General features: G+C 39.0%; 1 protein-coding gene and 1 non-coding gene across 2 annotated transcripts; both read right to left on the bottom strand.

The window, feature by feature from the left end:
* Positions 1-2,552: 2,552 nt before the first annotated feature.
* Positions 2,553-11,630, bottom strand: LOC140242610 (uncharacterized). Its single transcript, XM_072322362.1, has 6 exons — positions 11,543-11,630; positions 8,264-8,524; positions 6,538-6,843; positions 4,521-4,826; positions 3,178-3,298; positions 2,553-2,655 (listed from the first exon to the last, which is right to left on the bottom strand). Exons 1-6 carry the CDS (start codon positions 11,628-11,630, stop codon positions 2,553-2,555), a joined length of 1,185 nt encoding a protein of 394 aa, XP_072178463.1.
* Trnag-ucc (transfer RNA glycine (anticodon UCC)) lies at positions 10,560-10,631 on the bottom strand. The gene has a single exon. It is a non-coding gene; the product is annotated as a tRNA-Gly (tRNA).
* Positions 11,631-27,299: the final 15,669 nt, after the last annotated feature.

Here is a 27,299-nt window from a genome sequence, read left to right on the forward strand (position 1 = left end):
ATTCATCTTCACTATTCATTCATTTTATTTTACTTTCTAAACAATATACATGTAAACGTATTACAAAGATGAAACAATGGATGAATGGGCTGCTGCAAGCAAACTTGTATGATGCAGTCCCCGCAATTACATTGCTACGATACATATTACAAGATATACGAAATTCGTAAAACGGCAAACTTTCAGTCTTTTTGAGAGTGTAGCAAATCCATTTGGTTCATTTGGTTCATTTGGAGAAACGGGCACCTCCACAAAGAGTTCAATGACAAGTGTGCAGTAAACATTTTTGTTGTTTTCAGGAATTGATTTCACTCAGATTTAGATGTGGGCACAAAAAGAAACATCCACACACTCGGAAAATTTACAAACATCAATCCCCATGTCAGAAGGACATAAAGCATGTCATATACGAATTGCCCTTTGTCCGCATGAAGATTTGATATTATCTTAGACTTTGAGCTTGAACGTTGTCCTTTCGTCTTCATGTTATAGGCGATTACTTGAATTAATTGCTGAAGATATATCATTGGCAGAGAAACAGACGGTACTTGTTTACAATTTCATTCTATACCAAGGATGAATAAGGGCAAACAAAAAGACCATTTGCACCCTTGGATGTGCATTCATGCTCCGATAAAAGGCAGTTGTGATTAAATCTGAAACAGACCGAGAAGCATCTTACTCAGTTGTGCAAGTATCAATTGCAACGGGATGAGCTTCAATATCCCCTTGTCCTTTCTTGCCGCCCAACCCATCGGCCCTTAAACATTAAAGGGGAAAAGAAACATACAGATATTATGCTGAGAAGGCACATACATCAAAATCAAAATGTAGTTTGCATATCAGTCGGTTAACATCTACCTTGGTGTGTGAGATGGAATGAAACCAGTAGCTTGTCTTCTTTGGTGGTCATGCTTTTAGTTTTACAATATGGGTATTTTTTTTTTTTTTTACTGATTTTGGTGTCTGTATGAATTAAACTTGATATCATTAGGTTTATGAAATCAATGCAGCAATTGACTATAAGACATAGACAATTTATTTTGGCCACAAATTTCACTAATTACAGAAAGAAAGTATTGACTAAATGTGACAAGTCCTCCGAACATTATACAAAGGGGGAAACAACTAGAAATGTCGCTACAGCGACTGGTTATACCCCCGCCAAACAACATTTCATAAGCTTTGGTCAAAACAACATTTGATAAGCTTTGGTCAAAAAACTGAGGAAGTAGTTAAATCCGCAAGACCTTTCCTTGATCTTCTGCCATTAATATGCCGTTACCATGGCAACGTACTTTCGGGTACTGTCGAAATATGCGTCTTGCACATCTGCAACCAATGGCACACATCTGTACCAAGTTTCATGGAAATTGGGCAAAAACTGAGGAAGTAGTTTGCAAAACAAAATTTTCCATCATTTTGGCTCATAATATGTGAGCTGTTACCATGGCAACTTACTTTTTGTCACTGTCAAGAAATGTGTCATGCTGACCTATATCCTAAGACAAACATTCAATATGAATTCCATGAGAATTGGAAGAACACTGATGAAGCAGTTTTGCCATGAAGCATTTTGCCCTATATTTTACCAATAACATGCCGTTACCATGGCAACGCACTTTTTGCCACTGCGGAAATATGTGTCTTGCACATTAACATATTCAGATGAACATCTGTACCTAATTTCATAAAAATTGATCAAAAACTGTGGGAGGAGTTCGCGACGCAAGATTTGTACCCATTTTTGCCCATAATATGCCGTTACCATGGCAACGTACTTTTGGGTACTGTCAAAAAATACGTCTTGCACATCTACAACCCAAGGCACACATCTGTGCCAAGTTTTATGGGAATCGGTTGAAAACTGAGGAAGTAGTTCGCGACGCAAGATTTGTACCCATTTTTGCCCATAATATGCCGTTACCATGGTAACGTACTTTTGGGTACTGTCAAAAAATACGTCTGCACATCTACAACCCAAGGCACACATCTGTGCCAAGCTTTATGGGAATCGGTTGAAAACTGAGGAAGTAGTTCGCGACGCAAGATTTGTACCCATTTTTGCCCATAATATGCCGTTACCATGGCAACGTACTTTTGGGTACTGTCAAAAAATACGTCTTGCACATCTACAACCCAAGGCACACATCTGTGCCAAGTTTTATGGGAATCGGTTGAAAACTGAGGAAGTAGTTCGCGACGCAAGATTTGTACCCATTTTTGCACATAATATGCCGTTACCATGGCAACGTACTTTTGGGTACTGTCAAAAAATACGTCTTGCACATCTACAACCCAAGGCACACATCTGTGCCAAGTTTTATGGGAATCGGTTGAAAACTGAGGAAGTAGTTCGCGACGCAAGATTTGCAACGGACCGACCGCCCGACCGACCGACCGCCCGACCGACCGCCCGACCGACCGTCCGCTGATTCCTATATACCCCCTTCAAACTTCGTTTGGCGGGGGTATAATTACTCGAAAGACAAGGAATCATACGAAGCATTCAGAAATTGAAGACGCAGAATCAGAAACAGACGAGAAGCATCTTACACGGGCGTGGTTGGAATCATTTTACTGGCCTCAAGTTCATCCTGTCCTTGAGCTTTCTTGCTGTATGGCAACATGGAATCTGTCGCTCTCTTGGATAACCTGTTTAATAGATTATGGATAGAATAGATTTTTTGATGGAAGTCCCAAGAGAATTACTTGGGTAAGAAGAATTACTCGGATAACAAGGTAAGTTGAGATGGAAAATTCAGTAACATAAAAAACAACAAAAATAGTTTTGTTGGTCCGTTTTTTTTTTCCTTTTTTCTTTCCAATTAATCGGAAAGTTTCTCTTTTGTTTTTGTTTTTTATTTTTTTTTTTGTATTGTAAATGGCACATCGACATACGTGTGAGTTTGTGGCAAAATACTTTTCTTAAACCGACGTATGCAGTAAGCAGCGAAACGGACGAACAGGGGGATTTAGTCGCGTGTATTCCCATCACTCTCACACACTTACACTGCCTTATGGATTACCAGAGAATGGGAGAAAATTATACTAATCAACTTAAATTATCATCATTTCTCACTATACTTTTATGACTGCATATTCCGTTACATATTGTGTAAGGTAAACTGATAGTGTATGTGAAGGAAAATATATAACTTAGGCATGTACCAATACCTTTTTCTGAAGTATACTATAAGGCCAATGATTATCAGGACGATGACGATGATAACAAAGGCAATTCCAATGATACCACCAGTTCCGATTCCTTTATCCCTTTTTTCGGGTTGCGACGCTGCTAGAAATTAATGAATCAAAACGGCAATTCTCAAATTACTATTGGAAGGTCAGAAAAATAAACAATACAGTTCAAACGTTATCCTGATTATGCTATAGGAGCACGATAGTAGCGTATCCCCCCCCCCAAAAAAAAAAAAAAAAAAAATACAACGGGACCCTCCGCAATGATAACTTTAAAAATAGTGAATCAATCCAAATTCAATTTCAGGGTACGAAACTGTAACGCATTGTACAGAAAACCCCATTCGATTTGCTTCAGTGGTCAAAGAGAAATGAGGAATTTTGCAGAGCATGTCAGGAATCTCTTCCCTCCAAGTTCTGTCTATTGTGAACAAACAAGAGCATCCAAGTGCTGAACTTGGAGGAATCAGACTCATGACATGCTTTACAACAATTCACATTTCTCTGCGACCGCTTAACCAAATTGAATGGGGTTTTCTGCAAAATAGAGCTATGATGTTACATTTTAAGACCCTGAAGTAGCATATAGACAATTTAATCATATTGGATGTTATCAATGCGAAAATCTGATTGTAATTTTTTGGGGGCATACTGTATACATTAGATGATGCTCTGTAGAACTGGTAAAGGTCTGAGATTCTAAGCCAGGTCCAGCGCAGTCACCCTCGGACAGGGTGTTTCCCCGCAATGCCCCTCTTTATCAATATTATGGATGACCAAGGTATTTTATGGGCACCTGTTCATTGTTGCCACTGCCGTGATTACTACAATGCCAGGGCAGTTTGGAAGATTAATGTAGTAACATTGAAGAGGCTAATGTGTAAATAGAAGATCTGGGATTCAAATCCAATCCGATGCATTCATCCTTGAAAAGGATGCTTTCCCCATTGCGATAGGAATGCACCGCCCATTGACCTATAGGTGTACAAATTTTAATGAATAACTGGGAATGCTGGCAAAATATTCCTGCTACTGGAAGCAGCAATGTAGAAACCGCTACACACCAATTTGATCTGTATAATGGCTAACTTGAAAGTATAGGAATATGCTGATGATGACATGGAACAGAGCCAAGGATATAAATCAAATAAATCAGATACATGCAGCATATACGCAGATATGAACTATGACGTAATTAACACAAAGAGTATGTTAGTGGCAATTTTTTAAGAGAAGGCTTGTTAACACAAAACAAAATCTCTGAGCAAATTTGTGATCTGCTACGCGTCACAATTTTATGATTAAAAAAGTAAACTTACCAGTAGAAGTTGAGATTAAACAAGCGCTTATTGTCAAAGAGGGTTGTTTGGATGAAACGCTACACGTAACCACTCGATTTTCTGTAGCAAGTATAGGCTCAATTGTGGCCACAGCCGACCACTCGTTAGTGTCTGTGAGACTGAAAACGCTTGGAATTGTGTTTCCCTCACTGCTGGTGAAAAGAATGGTTGGTCGATCGAGGAACCCTGATGCGATGCATTTGATATCAGTCTCTTCGGTGGCGTCCACGGTGCAAGCACACTCACTCCCTTCGCCAGGATTCCCGCAGGGTTCCATACGTACAGCTTGTGGACAGAAACAAAGTCAAAAACTTATAAAGTTTATGCTACAACGCGTGACACCAAATTTGCTAGAAAAAGGGCTTTGTGAATATTTTATTTGATAACCTCTATGTGGCGTGAGGTTTTGATATGCCTTCATGATCTTCCTTGATGAATCCTTCCATTGTACAATTGTCTTTCAGACGAAGACAAAATAAAAACAATTAAAAACATTTACAAGCCCTCCACAGGCCCACTTTGGAGAAAGATAAGCGCTTGATGCCTCGCAATTCGTCTCTGCTTTCCCTAAGCTATTGTCAATAGAAAATTTACTATTGACGAGGTCGGTGCTCCTTTCCTTCTAATAGTGTGAGCAGTGCGATTTATCAGAATAAATTGGAGTATTTGTATTTTTAATCTAATCATTCCTGGAAATAATGTTGTCGAACAGTTCATACTAAATGTAAACAACAAAGAGTGAAACAGGCAACAAGGAATTTTCATTTCCACCAAGTCCTTAATGAAACAATCCACGATGTATTATATGTTACAAGATTATTATGTTATCATAATGGACGTTTGTATTACCTATGTATATTGTTTGGAAATGAAAATAAAACATGAATCAATCAATCAACCAATCAATGCAAAAAAAAAAAAAAAAATGTTAAATACATTATTTATGTGGGTCACGCTATTCTGGACATCCCATTCCTGGACAAATCCTACTGACTGGACCATCTGTCCAACAAGTTCCGGATTGCATTGTCCAGGGTTGGGCTCGTTTGCGGTCGAGTTTTCAAGGAAGAGAACTAAGAATCTACTTAATATATTCAAAAGAAGTCAAAAGGGGCCTGAAATTTCTTTCTTAGCTGAGTCCCGTCAGAAACGAAATTAGAAGACAAAGATTCTGCTAGAACTGAATGCTCGAAACAGCCAACTTTTGACTCAATTAACTCCATGTGTCTCCCAACTATTGGATGAGCAGATTTCAAAAGTTTTTTTTTTTTCCTAAAGATTGAATTACTAACAAATATAGAATGACAGATGACATATCAAACACCACGAGTATACTACATCCATAGCAATTTAATGATCTGCATACTTTACAAATCAGAAGACAATGATATTCATTACTTCGGGGCGAGAAATCTCTATGCGATTCATTGCGGTGATTTCTCCAAATTCCCATCTCAACTATAATAAGATGGACTGATTTCGGTAGCTCATAACAATTTGTCAGGAAAAATAGCGGACAAAATGCTTCGTGAAATGCTTCCCTTCCCCATGTTTTCTTTCAGATTGGACAGTGTGAGTTGAAAAAGTTCGAGATGGAACAATTTTGTATAAGGTGTTTGGACTAACGTAGTCGGCTGCCGATGTAACCCCCCAATTTCAAAATAAAAAGGAAAGCACGATTATTGAACAATTAAAGTGTGTCATATTGCCCGTTCCCGTTCGTAGGAAGCCCAACCCTGGACAACTTCAGCTGCTTGAAACATAAATGTCCAAGTTTTGAATTTCTCGTCCATAAACAGGGTCGCATCTTTCAGGTCGTGTTGTCTAAGATTACATAGGCCTACAAGAAACACTTTCCTACAGTGATTAAAGTATATAGGTACTTTATACATCTGTATTCACAAACAGAGATTGACGAAGCACAATATTGAAAGAAATAATTTAAGCACCAAAACAACAACAAACAAACAAACAAATAAAAACAAAGTTGACTTACCAGGAGGAGGAATGGCGGCTACACAAACATTTGTCGACGCAGAGTAATTCTCCAATGCAGCTTTACAGGTAACTACTCGATTTCCTGAAGAAGTGGGCTCAATAATGGCTGTGGAAGTCCACAAATCATCATCTGTGCTGGGAATGCTCGCAATTGGGTTTTTGTCACTACTGGTAAAATGAATGGTCGGTCGGTTCGGAAACCCATACGCGCTGCACGTTATCTCAGTCACTTCGACGGTATTTAGAGAGCAGTCACAGTCATTCCCTGAGGCAGAATCCATATGGCAGGGTTCCATGCGTACAGCTTGTCAAAAAAAAAAAAACCAAAACAAAACAAAACAAAACAAAAGTCAAGAGCGAAAGACCAGGTCAAGTCCGGAGATTTCAGCCAAGAGGCGAAATGGCAGATCTGCCAGAGCAGATTTATTACGTGAAAATTTTCGTTTCATCGTGATGCAAATATCAAAGAAGGTTTTAGTAAATAAGGCTTTAGTAATTGCTCGTTTGTTTGAATTTGAATAATAATAGGACTCGTTCTTGGATGATCATGGTAAGCATGCGCAGGTCACTACAGACAGGTGCAAATCATTTAAGCTGATATGATTATGCGAAATGCCGGATCTGCCAGACCAGAGTTGTTACGCGAACATTTTATTTTGATAATGATAGTTACTTTGAACGTGATGGAAATATCAAATAAGTTTTAGTAATTGCTTATTTGTTTAAAGTTGAATAATAATATGAATGGTTCTTGGATGATCATGACATGCATGTACACATCACCGCAGATGGATGCAAATCATTTAAGCATGTGTTAAACTTAAATGGCCTCATATCGAGTCAAATAATTTGTAAGAAGAGTAAAAAGCGTATCTTGCATGACTAGATTCGTTTAGAACAAAACTCTTTTTTAATTTCAAAGTCTATCTATTTTTTCGACAAAACATATATGTTTCACTCCCTTTGATAACAGAGAACAACATAAACAGAACATTGTGGAAAGAAATTTCTGGCATTCTTCAACGTTCTGCCTCCTCACACTGCATTTCCATATCATTTTGTCTAAATATTCCATCATTAAGTTTGCATTCCTTCTCTAGTGTAAAGTATTATTCACATCCGAAATCATACGAACTGGTGAAAGACAAAATTAATGATATGTTTCACTACTGAATATTTCTATTGCACATGTTTCATTAAATGATGTTGCTGGTCACAAGCACTGTTACTATGTAAATAGCTAGGATGACGACTTAATCTACTCTCAACTTTTCCGCTCGACGTTTGCTTACAAATCGGCCAATCCATTATGCAAAATATACCTCTGAGGTAAATAGTATTACACTTTTTTCATCTTTATATTCTGCATGGATATCAACGTTGAAAAAACAGGGCATGCGTATGCTAATGTTGGTTGTTGGTTTTTTTTTAGGGGAAGTTATTAGGTTTTAAAGGTATGAATCTGCACTTGAAAAACGGATACACACGATGCTTTCAGATGAAGACTGTATCTTTACAATCAGCTGATAAATAGTACGAACGAGAAATGAGTATCCTATATTAGTATGTGAAGAGCTTGCTTCCAAAAGGCGCTAAATCCATAATTTTCAATGGATTTAGTGTCTTTTGGTTGCAAGTTCTTCATATATACATTATATCATTATTTACTCTCAAGGTGAGAATTCAATAATTAAATTGTTTAAAATCATTGTGTTTATACTCACCTAGAATGCTGACATTAAACTTTTTGGTGCATTCATGTATTTCCGGGAGCGCCAGAATCATTTTACACTCATAGGTCCCATGGTCGTAGTCGGTGACAGTAATGGTCAGGTTATGACCATCATTTGATAAGACATAGCGATCGTTCGGAAGAGAGAATGATGAAGCGATCAACGTTGCGCCCTTATACCAGTACCATACTGTTTCTGCGCCACTGGAAGTGCAGGGGCATGACAGGGTTTTCGCCGTGCCTTGAGGGGCATCTATCAGGGAGTTATATAGGCATGAATATAATTCGGTAAGTCCAGGGTTAAGGTCTACAGATCAAACAGAGTAAGACAAATTAAAAGGAACCAAAACCTAAAGAGAAATACTGAGTAAAAGCAGCAACATTAGTACAACACATCAGTGAAAGTTCGAGAAAAATCGGACAATACATGCAAAAGTTATGAGTGTTTAAAGTTTTGGTGTTGGAACCGCTAGATGAGGATACTACTAGAGGTTATGACGTATGTGTGGACAGCACAGAAAATATAAAGGGAATTCCACACACACACGCACACACACAAATATTTTTTCATGAAAATTAAACATTCCATCTACTTGATACTGACATATATGTTAGGGAAGCAATTGTTCCCTCTGCTTTCTGAAAGCGGTTAGTCAAGTGCTCTTTCATTATGCTTAAGAAAAGCGATTTTTTTTTTGGAATTTTCTTCATATTTTATATCTTTTATTATGTACGTCATAAACTCTAGTATTTTTCTTACCAGCGATTTCAACACCAAAGCCAAAACTTTAAAAATTCCTAACTTTTGCATCGATTGTCCGATTTCCCTCAAACTTTCACTGATGTGTTGTTGCTGCTTTCAGCCCATCCATATAGCTCTTTGGGTTTGGGTTCCCTCTGTCTCTCTCTCTCTCTCTCTCTGCTTCATCAATCTTTTTGTTTCATTAATTTCTCCACTTTTTAATGGAATAAATGTGACAATTCAACAACAGCCTCAATAAATCATAAATAAGATTACTCACAGAGCAGGTTTCAGGACATTTGCTCAAGCGACAAGATTGCTCCCATGAAATATCTGTACGCTAAGCCAAACATAAAATCTACCCACAAAAATAATCTTAATCCTAATCCTAATTCTCACATCAAACTAAACCTAAAACCCTATCACAACCTCAAGTCCTTGGAGAAAATATGACCGCAGCAATTGTCGCAGGAGCAAATGTCCTGTCACCATGTACATGAATATATACATTATAATCACATCTTACGGTACAGGTTGAAGAGACAGTTGTCAATAAGCAATTTGCTTGACTGAGAAAACGGCATCGGGGTGATATGGTATATCTTGCAGTTCCATTATATTCTTTTATACACACGCACACACATAATCAATCAATAGTGTACAAAATTATGTACATCAATTTTGTGATGACAACTATAGGTTTAGCTTTCTCATGGACCCACTGGCGTTATCACACTTCACGAACAAAACACTCTTTTAACATGGCATTAACTCAGAATCGGGACTCACAATGATGTCACTTGGTGCGTAATATTGAGCGAACAAATTGTCACTGATAAAAGAAGGGGAAAATGAGAGAGAAAAAAAAGAGACCATAGCCTGGCATAGGCCCTATTATTTTCAGATACTAAACGAAATTCTTGAAACTTCGTTCCAAGGCAGCATTTGTCATGGCACCCGTGGACATGTTGAAAGAGCTTCTCATTATCTTGAGCTTCTCATTATCTTGTGCTTAAAGTCGCCAACGATCTATCTTCAAAAACCCTATATTCTTCATGAAAGGAGTTCATGTATAACAATGGAATACTAATATAAGCTTATGATTCGTATACGAATCTTCCTATATATTCAATTATGAATATGACGTCATCGACATTAACGTTTCAATGACATTTGGCATGAGGCAAAACGTATACCATACAAAGATTAAAAATTTAAATTTGATTTAATTAAAAAATCTACCGTTACATCGAGATACAAAAGCCTACTGATTGAATGTTGGTAACTGTCGGGGCATTATTTACTTCTAATACAAGTATATGAAGGCATTTGCAATATATATACATATACATATACATATATATATGTATATATAAGATCATGTTTTTGTGAAAGAAGTCACCACTACAACAGCTTTTTGGCTTCTCCTGGATAATTTTGCATATGTGAGATATGAGAAAGGAAGGAGAAAATCGGTGCGTAGCTTTGACATTATTATTCCTCTTACTGTTCCTCCTTTTCGGAAAAGCGCAAGAGTTGAAAAATTGGTCTCCGCCGGGATTCGAACCCGGGTCTTTGGCATGGAACGCCAACGCCTTAACCGCTCGGCCACGGAGACGTCATAGCGGTTCAGGCAGACCCAAGCTCTAATACCCGACGGACCAACCTTTCAACTCTGACTTTATGCACACGTTCCTTTTTGGGGCAGAGAGTTATGAATAATAACCAGCCGCGTGCCTCAGCTGGATCTTCTAATGAGATTCACGTAGCGGTGAATTGGGATAATGTTTTTGTGAAAGAAGTCACCACTACAACAGCTTTTTGGCTTCTCCTGGATAATTTTGCATATGTGAGATATGAGAAAGGAAGGAGAAAATCGGTGCGTAGCTTTGACATTATTATTCCTCTTACTGTTCCTCCTTTTCGGAAAAGCGCAAGAGTTGAAAAATTGGTCTCCGCCGGGACTCGAACCCGGGTCTTTGGCATGGAACGCCAACGCCTTAACCGCTCGGCCACGGGAGACGTCATAGCGGTTCAGGCAGACCCAAGCTCTAATACCCGACGGACCAACCTTTCAACTCTGACTTTATGCACACGTTCCTTTTTGGGGCAGAGAGTTATGAATAATAACCAGCCGCGTGCCTCAGCTGGATCTTCTTATGAGATTCACGTAGCGGTGAATTGGGATAATGTTTTTGTGAAAGAAGTCACCACTACAACAGCAGTCAAAGTCAGAGTTGAAAGGTTGGTCCGTCGGGTATTAGAGCTTGGGTCTGCCTGAACCGCTATGACGTCTCCGTGGCCGAGCGGTTAAGGCGTTGGCGTTCCATGCCAAAGACCCGGGTTCGAGTCCCGGCGGAGACCAATTTTTCAACTCTTGCGCTTTTCCGAAAAGGAGGAACAGTAAGAGGAATAATAATGTCAAAGCTACGCACCGATTTTCTCCTTCCTTTCTCATATCTCACATATGTATATATAAGATCATATATATATATATATATATATATACATGTAGGGCCTAATACTTACATATTTCTTGAATATCGGCAACGACGGGTGCTAGGAGGCCCACACTCATGGCAAGGGAAATAATTGTCCCTAAAGCAGGATGAAGCATCGTGTCTGTAAAGAAGAGGGTATATGCGCGTCATAAGTAGGCCTATACACATTGATTCCGGGGTGGGGATAAAGCAAAATAAGCATTCATGGAACACACAGACAAAGACAAAACAAGTTGTTTTGTTTCTAATGCGGCTACAGGTTGGCCCCAGGAAAGGTGGAGTTGGTCTTGTCAGGGTTAGTCTAGCTTCTGGACTCTTTTTACTCGTAGGGTGATTCAGTGTACGCGACAAGCCGTATGAGGGCGTGACACCCGAGGATTGCGATACGCCGAGAACTGCGATACCCGAGGTTGGGTTGGACGCGCAGTCTCTCGATTATCGCAATCAGAAAATTTGCGCCCTCTCTTGGTCGCACCAAGGAAAAGGGGACGGAGCCCAGACTAGTCAGGGTTCGTTCTTTGCACCCCCCCCCCCTGCGTTCATGCATTCGACTGTAAAGGATGAAAAGCTGAATTTCCATTTCCACTTGTGTAAGCAGCTTTTGTAATTTTCCTTATTGAATGCATACAATGTATTATACAAGTATTACAGTGATGTTCAATAACAGTGTGAAAGGGTTGAAGTGTGTGTGATATACGCATGTGGATTGACAAGTTAGTATAATAATGTTGGGTGTACATTACCATGCCTATGTGTCGAATGACTTCTCTGAACATCTTTCCTGTAGTTCTGAACATTCGTCCACATCATAGAATCCACATCATAGAATACAATCGTTGATTGACCATCATGCACTTACGCGAATAATAAATTATATACGATTTTATTTTATAATACTGTAGTATTTAGACAAGTTCATTCTTAACTCTCGTGCTATTGTATACACTCATAAACTTTGGACCCCCGCGGTGGTGTCGTTCTGGCGGGCTATTGGTAGACCTTTTACCACTAGTCCACCATGTTCCAAGGGTTGAGGCGATTAGTATAATTATGTCAAGCTAAGCGATTTAAACTATAAAAGCTATAGGTTTGTTTGTTGGTATGGTTATTTTTTTCTCCCCACGTACCCCCTCTCTTCTGTGTTACGTGTGGCCTGAAACCCTCAATTGCCCGACAATTTTTAGGAAAATTTACATCGCACAAAAGTTACATGTTAGCAAATGCATTCAATAAAAGCTTTCGAGTGTGTAGTGTATCGATCAAAAGGTCAAATTACGGCATGAATAATGATATGAACATTATGAGTCGTGTCCCTGCACTACACGCTCAAGGGTATGAAGTCGCGGGCGAATGATACATTACAGTGATAATAATGAATACTTAATGAGCGCTGTATGTAGGCGTGTTTCTCACACTCAAGATTATGAAGTAAATTTGTATAGAATATTATTGTTATATATGCACACATAGTAGGTGCCTACAAAGGACTGCGGAATGTGGGGGTAGCCCCCCCCCCCCCCCCCACACACACACACACATACACATTTTTTGCTCGTAGAATAAAAAAAAATTAGTAAAATCGGAGGAAAAGCGAGAAAAACAACACTCAAGATTCCCCCAAATGTTTCGTCCTTAGACTCTCCAGTCTAGTAAAAGGTCGGGGGGGGGGGGGGGGGAGAGATGGGGATTTGACCCTTGACCCCCTGCCCCGGCCCCTTCCCCTCCCCCACAACTGTCTCACCATAGAAAACTTTCCGAAACACCTGTCATACATAGTCATGTTAACATAATTATTATTCATTATCTATGTAATTTCGCAAACGGCATGTATACTCTCAAATTAAAGTTTGTATTATAACAGAATATGTCATTGATGATATCATTATTAGTGCACACACCTAGCTAACTAGTAAAAATGAGCTAGGGGAACGCTGCATTATGTGGGAATTATGCAACTACGACAAGAAGTGGAAGACTTTAATAGGCCTACTACTTTATATGACTTACCTCATGAGCTCCAGTCCACCACTGCCAAGTGCAACGTTAACTCGTTAGCTAGCTCAGTTTGCCCCGGTCGACGTTTTGTGAGTGCCGCAAATACATCAACAACCACCGGATGTGCTATGTCCGTGGAATACAAACGAATAGGTAGGGCACTATATAGCCTACTCTCCGCAAGAGACTCAAAGGCAATTCATTTTCAAAGGTAGCATAATCACCCGAAGTACATGCACGCATATGCTGAACCGTTATCACTTCACGCACGAGTGTAGACGTGTATTATAACTTATATTTCATTGTTGGCACAAGCAGTATGTACCCTGTACTCCAGCCGCACAATGTCTACTGCGTGCTTTGATCGGGGATTCCCCGGTAGAAATGCAACAAATTGGAGTTAATATAACGTTGTAGTTTGTTGGTATTTTCTCCATTCACAGTGAAAACAACAGGGCTTAGAATAATAGCTATATATGGGGAAAGGAATACCATACGTGGTTTAGTCCACATAAAAAGTCCAGACATAATCAACAGTAGATTAGTATAATTATTTAGATAGATCCTATGTTATCACGCTTCAGTGCAGTCAAATTGGTTGATACTTAAAGTGATACTCGTATTTTCTGTAGTTCTGATGGAGGAGTGGTCACTCTGCCACAGTAACCTCGTGCACAGGTGCATTTGTTCCTTTGATGATCGGGGTTTGATTGGGATGGCGCCGTCTTACTGAGCGACATGAAGATTCTATTTTGAAAACAATAGGAAATGTTAATATCTTCTGTATTTTGCTTATTTATAAAATGGAATTAAATTTCCCCTAATGATGACACATACGGAACAAAAGAAATTACCGTCCAGAAATATGAAAAATACGACCAAATCCAAGGTGGATTTCTCCATGGTCCCACCTTGCAGATCTCACACATTCAACGTGTGAACCACCGTCTTGCTATCTTCTAGCGAGCTGAACATCCAATCTTCTGATTCCGTAACCCATTTGATCGTGGACATCATAAGGGTGGCAGAAAACAGCCTTCGGTTTCAGGGAGCCAGCCAGTGTGGTCAAGTGACCCTAATATCTTTCTCATTTTCCTCATTGACTTCCCTCAGAAAACTATAATAGAGGCGACTAAGAGGAGGAGTGAGAGATTTGTTATGATGATCTTTTTTTTTATGATGACTAGAAATTACAGAAGTGTAAAATGAAAAAAAAAACTGACATATTGCTTACCGCTTCTGTAGTAGAACTAGAAATTGTAGTTGAAATAACATCAAAGGGATGGTATAAAATTGGTATAATATGGGAAGAATGGTAGAGAAATTAGGAGAAGAATTAGAATGGCCCAAACTAAGTTTACCCAGATGAGTAAAGTGTTAACATCAACACTGATCAAGGAAGATATCTACTGCAACGAAGCTCAGACTAGAAAAATGTTACGTGCATTCAACTCTCTTCACAGTTGTAAAACATGGACATTGTACGTGGATGATATGAAAAGGCTGGCTGCATTCGAGATGTGGATATTCAGACGCCTTGGCCGCATATCATGGTCCGACAGAAAAAAAAACAAATCAGTGTGTTCTACATCATCTGAATGTCACAAAATCCTAGATGAAAGACATTAAATCAAGAACACACAAATATTTGGCCATGTTAAAAAACATCAGAACATCAAAAAAAAAAAAAAAAAGTGTACTGGAAGAGATTATAGAAGGCAGGAGATGCAGAGGACGCCAGCGCAGTGCATTGCAGTGTGTGGTGTAACAACATAAATGAGTGGACAGGAAAGAGTGTGGCCGCATGTAGTAAGGCGGCCATTGACAGAACAGAGTGGAGGTCCATAGTCACCACCTTCGGACTGAAGACGGCACTTAGGAAGAAGAATAGTATTGGTTGAGATGAGAATTCAGCTTTGAATGCGGTGTTTAAAAACCATTTTATTAATGATAAAGAGCATACGATTCTAAAAGGAATTCAGATTTATTTTTGATGAAAATCGATATTGAAATGTTTGAGATATCTAGAAACAAATTGAAACAAAGAGGTCCAAATAAAAGGTGTGTCCCATTTCTTATTTATCTCCCTTTGTTTTGGATATCTAAGCCACATGGATTCTAATCAAAATACAGGGCAGGCAGAGCGGATTTTTCTTGCTTGTTAGCTGATGAAACCCGGGACAGTAAATACACCCCCCCCCCCCCCCACACACACACACGCCGGCCTTTAATTCCTCTTAGACAATTAGAAGTCGCATATTATGCTCTGTCATTATTTCATCAGAGGTTCATCTTTATCTAAAAATATATTATATATTATATATACATACATATATATATATATATAGGACTATCTATATCTATCTATCTATCTATATATATATATATATATATATATATATATATATATATATATATATATATATATAGGCCTATATATATATATTCAAATATACATGTTGTTGTTATTTTAAAGATCGAAAGAAGAGAGAGAGAGAGAAATGGGGCCCTATACAAATAATTTGCCCCAGACAGCACTTATAACATAAAACAAACATTATAGATCTTAAAGAGATATAAACAAGAATATTAAATGCATACCAAGTCTCCTCGAGGGAGCTCATATCGTCTCCACGAGGGAGCCCATATTGTCTCCACAAAGGAGCTCATAAAGTCTCCACGAGGGAGCTCATATTGTCTCCATAAAGGAGCTCATTACGTCTCCACGAGGGAGCTCATATGATATTGATGAATACCTCATATTATTCTTCAGACAAACTCAAATAATTACACAATACACGCGCGCGTGTACCGCACACTAACTCATCCACGTGCACACACTCAACCACATACACACACCTTCAACCACGCACAGACACATCCATATCATGGTTCAACCCAAAATAATGTACAGTATTTAAATAGAGCACACACACAATGACATGTTTTTTACAAAATAGATAAAATTACTATAACTGTATCATTGTTTCGAAAGAAAGAAGAAGATGAAAAAATATATATATACAGTGTTTATATCAAGGAGCTCTAAGGCGTTGATACAGAAAAATACTTGCATATACAGAAAAATATTTGCAGTGTTTATATCAAGGAGCTCTAAGGCGTTGATACAGAAAAATATTTGCAGCAAACAACGGAGAAATATGATACAGATATAATCCTGGAATCAAAGACGTATGAGTATACCTGCGGGCTTCAAGCCCCCAAAAATAAAAAGTACAATTTAGTGCCAGAAAGTGGGAGTCATAATAATCTTCAAAATAAATTCAAACCATAGATTTAAAGTATTAATTAGGTGCAGGCGACTCATACGAAAGGGGATTAACAAATATTTTTAAGTTGTTCTCACCACAAAAATGATGAAAGGTGTATCATTTATAAAATTACACTATAGGTATATGAACGAAAGGATCCCCTGTTCTTGCTAGGGAAACGCACGCAAGGAACGTAAGACAATATACATGAATATATTTTATATAATAGAGACCCATTGAGGGAGATGCCGGGATCTGCAGCAGCGAGTGACTCCCCAAACCCGCTTGCTGCAGATTCCGGCACCTATAGGCGAGGTGGACGGATGGAGGCCTCGACGTGACGGCTGACCAATTCAAAGGTGGGCTTGTTGTCGGAGGGGACCGGAGAGCGATGTCTGCTGCGAATGTCGTGAAGGTCTATTACGCTGAGGATAGGGGAGAATGAAAGTCCTTCCCCTGTGTACTGGGAAGGGGAAAACGAGACTAAATAAAACATAAGTGAGATTTATCACAATCAAGCATGAAAAAAAGAAAGAAAAACAAAACAAAACAAAACAAAACAAAACAAAACAAACAAACACAAAAACCCACATATCATTGATAAGCAGATATATGCCAACATGACGTGTGTATAGGCAACTCGCAATTATTTGTGAAGATGTATGATACATGTACATACCTCTTCAAATGCATTCCACAGCAACGTGGGAGACATTATTAATAAACAAGTAATTGATAATACCAATAATGCATAATAACATATAATACGACTCACAAAATATCTTGAAATCTACGTTTGCAAAATGATAAAGTACATGTACATTCTGCAAGACTTTGCAAAGTCCATGCTACAGCAAAGTTATGCAATCTTAAATACTGTGATATTTGTTGGTTTCCTTGACATAGGCAATAACTGCGTCCAGAGCTTTGTGATTTGCGAGTAAATCAGAGATGTTTAGTGATTGCTTATGGATAGCACGCATGAGATTTGTACGTTGATTTGTGTGTTGTTTGCAGTGTAATAGATAATGTTCCACGGTTTCCAGTGCATTGCATATTGAGCAAAGACCAGTGGGATGCTTACGGATAATATGATAAAAAGTTGCTAATCTGGCTCTGCCCATGCGGAGTCGGTGAGTTATTATTTCATCACGTCTATTCAGACTTTCAAAGGTGAAGGTGTTTGAGGCACAGGGTTGGATGTTGAAAAGATGGCGTCCTTTCTTAGACGAGCGCCATAACGCGTTCCAAGCGTCAAGACACCTATGTTTAATTACATGTCGTATATCACCAACACTTAGAGGAACACTGATTGTAATATTCTTACGTAAACTTTGTTTGGCAAGATAATCGGCTTTTTCGTTGCCCGCTAGACCACAGTGAGCTGGTACCCATGCTAAAGTGATGTCACACCCATTCATTACAAGATTTGAGCATTTAAGAAGGACTTCATTGGGAAGGTCAAGGATATTTGAGGTGTGGTTATTCAAAAGTGTCAAGGCACTGAGAGAATCTGAGAAAATAACAGCTCTGAGAGGGGGAGAGGATTCCAGCCATGATAGGGCAAGAAGAATTGCTACCAGTTCTGTACGACAAATTGAGATGGGTGAAACCCTTTCACTTATTTCATGACGATAGTGAGGTACGTAAATTCCAATGCCAGAACAGTTAGTGGAGGGATCATGGGAACCGTCAGTGTAAATCGTCAGGTGGTTTGAATATGTGGTCTTTATGGTTTGAAGAGCAGTTTGATGTTGCGCTGAAGGGAGGGCGGTCTTGGGACATGAGCTGTGAAGAGAGAAGTCAATATTGGGATGTTCTTTGGACCAAGGGGGACTGGGATAAACATGCATTGGTTGCAGCTTTAGGAAAGTGTCCGTAAGCGGCTTTACTCGGAGAGCGAAAGGAAGTTTGTTTTGTGGCCATTTATTCGAAGAGTATTGCCAGCAGTTGACAATGGCTTTTCGGACGGGGTGAAGTGGGGACAGTGTGTATATGTAGGCGCAGTAATTGAAGGCGGCCCTTTCACGGCGTATATGGAGTGGTGGTTCGTTACATTCTACTTGAAGTGCATGCAGGGCGGTGGATGGTAGCGCGCCGGTGCATATTCGAAGGGCATGGCCCTGTACTGTATCTAGTTTGCTTGAAAGGAGCGGGGATAAAGAACCATAGATTTCACAGGCGTAGTCGAGATGAGGGCGAACTAGAGACCGGTAGAGTAAGAGAAGGATTTGTGTATCGGCGCCCCAGTTTGAACCGGTTAGCGAACGGAGGAGGTTTAACCGTTTGTTGCATTTCATTAAGATGTCTTGAACATGAGGGGACCATGACAAGGAGTAATCAAGGGTAACCCCTAGGTATTTATGAGAAGGGACGACTTCAAGCGGAGCGTTCTGGAGACGAATGCAGAAACCTGTGGGAGAAACTGGGCGAGAGTGAAATATAACCACTTTAGACTTATTAGTAGACAGAGAGAGTCCATACTGTGTCATCCAATCAGAGATGCTATTCACATCGGACTGGAGTTTTGTATTGATGTGACGAAGACTGGTAGAAGAATGCCATAAAGCGATGTCGTCAGCATACATAGACACGTTTGATGCACAATAATGTATAATTTCATCAATAAACAAATTGAATAATAGAGGACTAATGACGCTACCTTGCGGGAGGCCAGCTTGGCATGTACGAATGTCTGAAAGTGTGGAGTTTATTTGCACCTGAAAAGTTCGTGAGTCCAGAAAACTTTGTACCCAGCTTAGAAATCGGCCTCGAAGTCCCACTGAGTATAGTCTGGAAAGCAGTACCTGATGATTAATAGAGTCGAAGGCTTGACAAATGTCAAGAAAGATAGCGACCGTATATCCTTTACTGAATAGGGATTTCCTTACTTCGGATTCTAAGCAAAGGAGATTATTGAGAATTCTACGATGTCGGAGGAAAGCTGACTGATGGGAAGAAATTAAATCATATTTATCAATAATGTACGAGAGTCTACGGACAATCATACGTTCCATGAGTTTACATACAATAGGTGTGAGAGAAATTGGGCGGTAGGAGCTGATGGAGTGTTTGTCCTTGCCAGGCTTTAGTATGGGCTTGATAATGGAGTGTTTCCATTGGGGCGGGATCACAGACGTTTCCCAACTCATGTTAATAATCTCTAACAGAGAGCAAAACATATTGTCATTTAAATGGCTTAACAACTGTTTGTTGATTCCATCGCCCCCAGGGGCTGAGTTTTTGGAAGCTTTGATCGCCATTTCGAGCTCTTTGGGAGTGAAAGGAGCGTTGAGAGGAGAATCATTGTCATGTATATAGGATGGGGGTTGGGAAGTAGGGAGAGGGAGAGTGGGAGTTAAAGAAGGCTTTTGAGAGAAAGCAACTGCCATAGCATTGGCGATACAGTGGGCGTCATGAGTATAAGTATTGTTTATAAGTATGGGTGGGAAGGTACTCCTGGTGTTATTGTTAGACAATAGTTTTACTTTGCACCATACATCTGAGAGTGGGGAAAAACGGTTCAAAGAGTTGCAAAAAGTAGTGAAATGAGAACGTTTGGCTGATATAATGGTGCGCCTGGCTGCAGCATTGAATTGTAGATAAGTGATTAAGTCATCGTAAAGATATGACTTATCAAGCTTGCGTTTGGCACGATGACGGTCGCGGACAGCTCTCGAACAGGCCGCCGACCACCAGGGAAGAGGTGGGCGACAGGTCGGGGTCTGGAGGGGAATAGAAGCATTAGCAGCTTGGGTAATACATTGTAGAAAAAGATCATACAAATCGTAAATATTTGCTGGACGGGAGCTGTGTGAATGATGTAACAATTCTAGTTCACGCTGAAATAATTCCCAATTGGCTCTTCGAAAAGCCCAACGGGGCGGAAGATTGTCATGATTTTGAGAGGAAGCGCTAGGTATGGAAAGTCGCTTTAATGGCAAAGTAAAATGAACACTGCAATATATAAGGTAATGATCACTCCCGAGGGAAAACGGGGATACCGACCAGTTACAGTGGGGGGCTAATGACGGAGGAACAAGAGTGAGGTCAATTGATGTGGAAGATCCTCTAGCAATGTCAAAGCGTGTTGCTGAGGAATCGTTAAGCATAACAATATCGTGATCATTGCAAAATTCAAATATGACTTTTCCGTTGAGGTCCATAGTGGTTCCTCCCCATGCAGGATGGTGGGCGTTAAAATCTCCTCCAATGACATATGGCAGGCAGTCGACTGTAAGTGAAAGTAAATCTTGTGTGGACAATCTTTTTATGGGATTGTAAAAATTTATCACAGTGACAGAAACATTTCTATACAGAATATTGACTTTTAAGCCCTCTAGGTGAGGGAAATAATGAACATTGCTGAAATTTACGTCTTGATGAATAAAAATTGCACAGCCACCTCCACGTGATGAGACGCGATTGCGCCACAGAGCAGTATACTTAGGAATGGAGAAATTTGTGTCATCGTGACACCAGGTCTCTTGCACGAGGATAACATGTGGGGGAGAAGGGGAAGAGTAGATGTGTTGAGTCAGCTCCGCGCCATTAGAGGGGAGCCCTCTGGCGTTCCACTGCCAAATAATGAGGTTCAGATCCATTATTGGTTCTGGTGTAGGAGTTCGAATATCTTTTCCTGGGAAACGACCACATCGAAGCAAGTGTTTGCAGATTGAACAACTAACATGATTCTCTTGTGGTCAGAATCAGCCGCATGAAGATTGTTGATAACTGTGCTCACAAAGGAGACTAGTTTTTCTACTAGGAGAATGGATGTTGTAGGAGGGAGTTGCCGTTTGTTAGTTTGAGTGGAGGCCGTATTTGTATCTGTGGGGACTGGGAGGCTTCTGTGAACCTGGGCCCTGTCAGTAGCCTGTTGTGGTTGAGTAAATGCATGGGTCACATTCACAGTGGTAGGATGGGAGCGAGAAGTAGTGATGGAGGAGGTGGTAGGGTTGGACTTGGAGTTATGAATGGGAGCAGGTATGGTGGATTGAGGAGGAGAATCGGGCACATGAGGACCTGGGAGATGTTGCGGGTCAGATTGATCTGGGTTAGAATTCATAGCCTGGGTGTTGGATTGGGTAACCTGTAATTTTTGGCAGCTTCAGCGTAGGAAACATGATTCAAAGTGGAGTAATTTTGCACTTTACGTGCAAGTTTGAACTTTGGGCAACCTGCGTATGCCGCGCTATGGGGGCCCCCGCATCGCAGACATTTTAGATTGGATTTGGACGGGCAAGAAGAGAGATCATGGTTTTCTCCACACCTTACACAACGCTGTTTAGATCTACATGTATCTTTTGTGTGACCAAACCTCTGACAGTGAAAACAGCGAGAAACAGGGGGAACATATACACTTACTGGGAAAGTTTCGTAGCCAATGCACACTGATTCTGGAAGTGAGGGGCAGTCGAAAGAGAGAACAAGTACTGGTTGGGGTGGGACCATCGTTTGATCGCTTTGAGATGCGCTTAACTTCGGTCACATCCTGGCCCGCCAGCGCCTCCTTGATGTCTTGTTCCGTTAACTCGGGCGAGACGCGTTTGATGACACCTTTTAGAACAGGAGAGAATGACTTGTCGTTAGTGACACGAATTGGGGTTTTGCAGAAGTCATTCAGTTCCATAAGAGTACGAACCTGTTTAGGATTGAAACATTTGATAGTGAAGGATTTTTGTTTGCGTTGGACTTGAGACACTTTTCCTACTAGCTTGTTTATTTCACGTGCGATCTGGATGGGGTTGATGAGAGTAATGTTTTTGACTGTGCCAATGATAGTTACATGCGGGTTGAAGGGAGGACGGGTGGGTGTGTGAAACAGATCAGATTCGTCATCGGAGTAGGGTTGGGAATTCGGTCGTTGTCTTTTTCGTGATACTTCAGTAAAGCCAGTGTCGCGGATAGGAATCGGAGTGGGGTCAGGTTCTATCTCTGAGAGGTTGTTGGGGTTTTCTTCGGAGTCATTAGCGGGAACAATGAGGGGAGGGACGTCCTGAATTCCAGACATGGCCGCCATTGTGACGGCCATGTAGGGAGAGGATCGAGTGGGGATAAACAATAGAGTGGGGCAGGGAGAGGCGAAATGAATAAAAGGGAAAAGGAGGACTAAAGGCGCACCGGACCGAATACGAAGAAAAGGAAAAAACCAGGCAATGACAAGAGAGACCAAGCGATAAGGAACTCTAAAGAAAGTATGAGGCCTCTCAGTAACTTTATAAAGTAAATAGGTCGGATAGTATAGAACAAAGGGAATTACAAAAGAGAACGCGTGTATAGAGGAGGTGAGAAACAAAATGGCAGCTACATGTAGCTACACACTATAGCTTTGGCAACGTGCAGCGACCGAACACTGCAGTATACACAAGTATACACAGAATCAGATGTATTTTGACACCTGGGTGTAAATACACAGTGGATATATAATAACACAATAACAGACAGATAATACTTTCCTTTCACAAATAAACTACAGGTGAAGTCAATCAAAGATATAGATATATGGATAATACTAATAGTGGATACTATAACTCAAAACAGAGGAAAATAGGCCTACACATCTAAGACAAAAAGAAAAATAATAATTAGACAATATACTGTTCGCTACAATGAATGATAAATGATCTTACGAAGTATATAACATCAACACAACAAAGTAGTAAAGTAAGTGATAACATGTATAAATCACGGTAACTCAAACTGTATAGGGCGGAAGCTAAAGAGCAGCGGACGTGCACTCACTGCGACAGACTGTGCAAAGCAGTGCTTGACTGCCGTGAGTCGAACAACTTACGATGATATGCGTTGTCCTTTGGGTTCAGATCCGCAGTCAAATTTCAAAACAAGTTCAGCAGAAATGTGTCACATAAGGATCAAATAAATGAAAAACAGGCTCACTCATATGATCAAGAAGAACAAACAATATTAATCAAAGCTGAAAGGCAGAAAATAGATGCAAAATTCGGTTAATAGTACAAGTAGAACAGCGAGAGCACCACGGCACGTCCGCACCCTTCGACCTGCAAGAATGTATTGATATACACATATCATGGAATTTTCCACTTGTTGGACTTCGAATGTTATAACTATAAGAAGAATGAGTCTAAAATAAGCCATATGTAGATCCAACAAGAAAGGTTTATTCACATTTTCAACCCGCCTCGGGCCTTCGTCAGTGTAGTTTAATACAATAGAGTGTAGTGTAGTGTAGTGTAGTGTAATACAATACAATACAATATAATACAATATACAGTGTAGTGCAATACAATACACTACACTGACGAAGGCCCGAGGCGAGTTGAAAATTTTGTGAATAAAAACCTTCTTGTTGGACAAAATTGGATCTAGAGAGATGACGTATTTGAGACTCATTCTTCTTTTTATATATTACACTCAGCAAAAAAAAAGTAAACACTTTTTCAAGTTCATATTTCTCATAGAAAATTTGGCTAAATATTAATGTTTTATATACCATGTTAAAGGTTATTTAATTGGCTGTTAACCTGGTATGTCATTAAAAAGACAAATTTTATTTTCCACGTCCAAAGCACAAAATTAATAATTGCAAAAATGAACAAGTTGTCATTCATGTGCTCTTCCGTGCAACAATGACAACAAAAGACAATCCAAAACAATAAAGAAATACTAATAAAGTTTCAAAAATCATCTTATGATCTCTACAATAACTTTGTAGCCCGCAAACATAAAGATAGGCAAAGAATAATAGCGAAAATCAAGAATCTTCTGTCGCATCCAAATTCACATGTCATGACAGAGGCACAATATGAACAAAAAATGGTAAAAAATTCAAATGTTCCTTCAAATTAAGAAATTAAAAAATGATATTTGCTTCTTCAATTTGTCTTATGAATCCTAAAATCCTCAAATCAAAATGATGAAATATTAAAAGAAGGTCTGTCCACTTAATCACCTCTGCGACTTACTCCCAGTGTCTTTTCAAGTTAGAGATTCGACAGAAAACTCTTATTTTTCCCTTTTAGTTTCCCATTTCATTTGTGTTTGAGGATATACAGAGATACAAGGGGACGAAAACTTAAATAATTTGGTATTTCATTCATGTCTCTTATTTTGTTAAATTGGTATTTTGATATCATTGCTATCGTGAAGGGCGTTTGCAAATGAATAAGTGTCAATTTTTGCAATTTTTACTTTCGTGTCTTGAAAGACAAAAATCAATGTGTTCACTCATGCATGACATTTCTCTTGTATGAACCTACCAGGTTGATAGCCAATCAAATAATCTTTAATATGATATATGGCATAATGATTTTGATCAAAATCTTCTATGAAAAATATGTGCTGGAAAAAGTGTTTACTTTCTTTTCTTCTTTTTTCCTGAGTGTATATACGTAGCTATACAGCGTGTCCCACAAAAACAATTGCTAATGGCATTCTAGATTAGTGTAATTTGAAAATTACCATATAATATTGTATATAATTCTATAATTGTAAATTAGCATTCATTTCATACTACTGGCTTAAATTTCATGCGATATGGTCCATTGAACACAGGGATATGAGCCTTCTTTCAGCACTCATCAGAAAACCTCTCAATCCAAGTTCGTTATTACGTTGAATAAAGTACGTTTCCAATTACGTGCGGAACGTTGTTTCTCCCGCAACTTTGTCGAGGTTCTTGAATGAGGCTTTGCCTCACGTGGTGCATGTTAATGTTTTCTTATGTTCGAACTGTTACGCTTTTCCTCGATCTCCCCTTGTTAAGGTTTTTGCTTGTATCCGTTTCCCTGAATTTGAGCACATTTGTGAGTATTGTCTGCTTGCATGGTGCTCATTGCTTGAATTCTCCCTCGAATTCATCTTGTACCCTGTTCAGATTTAGATCAGTTTTGCTGAGCGCATCAGGGAGGGATGACTGAAAACTGTTACTTAGAATCTGATGTAACAACACATATTCAAGTTCAAATTCAAGTTCACGTTTATTTAATTTTTTTGTCCATCTCAACATAATGAATAACATACAATGTATACGCACATGTAATGTAATGTACACAAACGTAAGGATATCAAAGTAAGTACACTGTACATGTATATTCAATGAAAGGGGCTACTTTATACTTTTGATGGGGATTGCAGAAATATAAATACGCATTTTTGTGGTAAATAAATTTGAGGATGGAGATGGATGTACCCACTAAAAAGCGAAGAGTGTAGAATGTGGGTCACATCAGGATATACAAAGTGGCCATACATTAAGAAAAACAAAATGCTTGGTCATCAAACCCTGTTCATAATGCATCATCGATAAAAAAGGCACCCTGTTCATAATGCATCGTCGATAAAAAAATGATAAAAATAGACAAAGTATACAAATCCAGCAGAAAGGAGACTTACAAACAAACAACATACAGGACAGGCACACGAGCAAATCGAAGTAAAAACAAGAACACCAGAAACACATAAACACAACAAAAATTGGGAATTGACAAAAGAGAAAAGGAAGACGAATGGGAAAGAGGAAAGACATTGTGGTAGAGTCATTCAAATGCAAGATATAGGCAGTAGCTTAATGACGTAAAAAATAAATAAATACTGACTGTCAAACTACTCCATAAGAATAACTCACGTTTTATGTGACTGCAACAATTTCTATTTCAGTTTTCTTTTAAATACAACTAATGAAAGACATCCCTTTAAGGCGTAATCTATACCATTTGTATTTGAAACAAAAACCCAGCATAAATGCTTTATAATACACGTATAGTTCTAATTGTGAGTTAGGGATAGAAACCATTGCAAAAACTTGAGTTGGTATAATTGATGTCACATGTTGTAAATGTTATTTAATACACAAAATGTGAACAATAGTTACAATAAAAATGTTTGCAGATTAAACAGTTTACAGTTCGTAAATGAATTGAAATATCTGAATAAACAATATCATTAATAGATTTTTGATATACATTAGAAAATGCATACTATCAATCATAGTTTGACAAGCATTTAAAATTCTCGTAGGTTGATTAATGGGGATAAAATCCGAAGAAGAATATTTACAAAATCAAAAACATTATACAGGATTAAATTCAATAAATCAATATTATAATCACCCATAAAATAAACATTCTTATTATCTTGCAAAAAAAAATGTATATAATGTCACATCAAATTTTTCTACAAACATTTCCATATAATTACAAGGGGGTCTATAAATAATACCAACTATTACACTTTTAAACTTATCATTAAGAATTTCGATACACAAATCTTCAGCTCCCTCAATACAAAATGCGCTCCTAATTTTGTATCTAGATTGAGTATGGATAAACATTCCTACTCCTCCTTTACGATATGTAAGATCAGCGTGAATAAAACTATAATTTGAAAGACGACAAATGGGTGGAGAATTTGAGTGCAGCCACTCCTCGGTTTTACCCATTATTGAAAAAGGAAATTCATTCATTGAGGTGATAAGGAATTCCAAAGTATCAAAAGTTTTATTAAAACATCTAATACATGTATTAACATGGAAAAGAC

Source organism: Diadema setosum, chromosome 19 (assembly GCF_964275005.1).
Source record: "Diadema setosum chromosome 19, eeDiaSeto1, whole genome shotgun sequence".
NCBI lineage: Eukaryota > Metazoa > Echinodermata > Echinoidea > Diadematoida > Diadematidae > Diadema > Diadema setosum.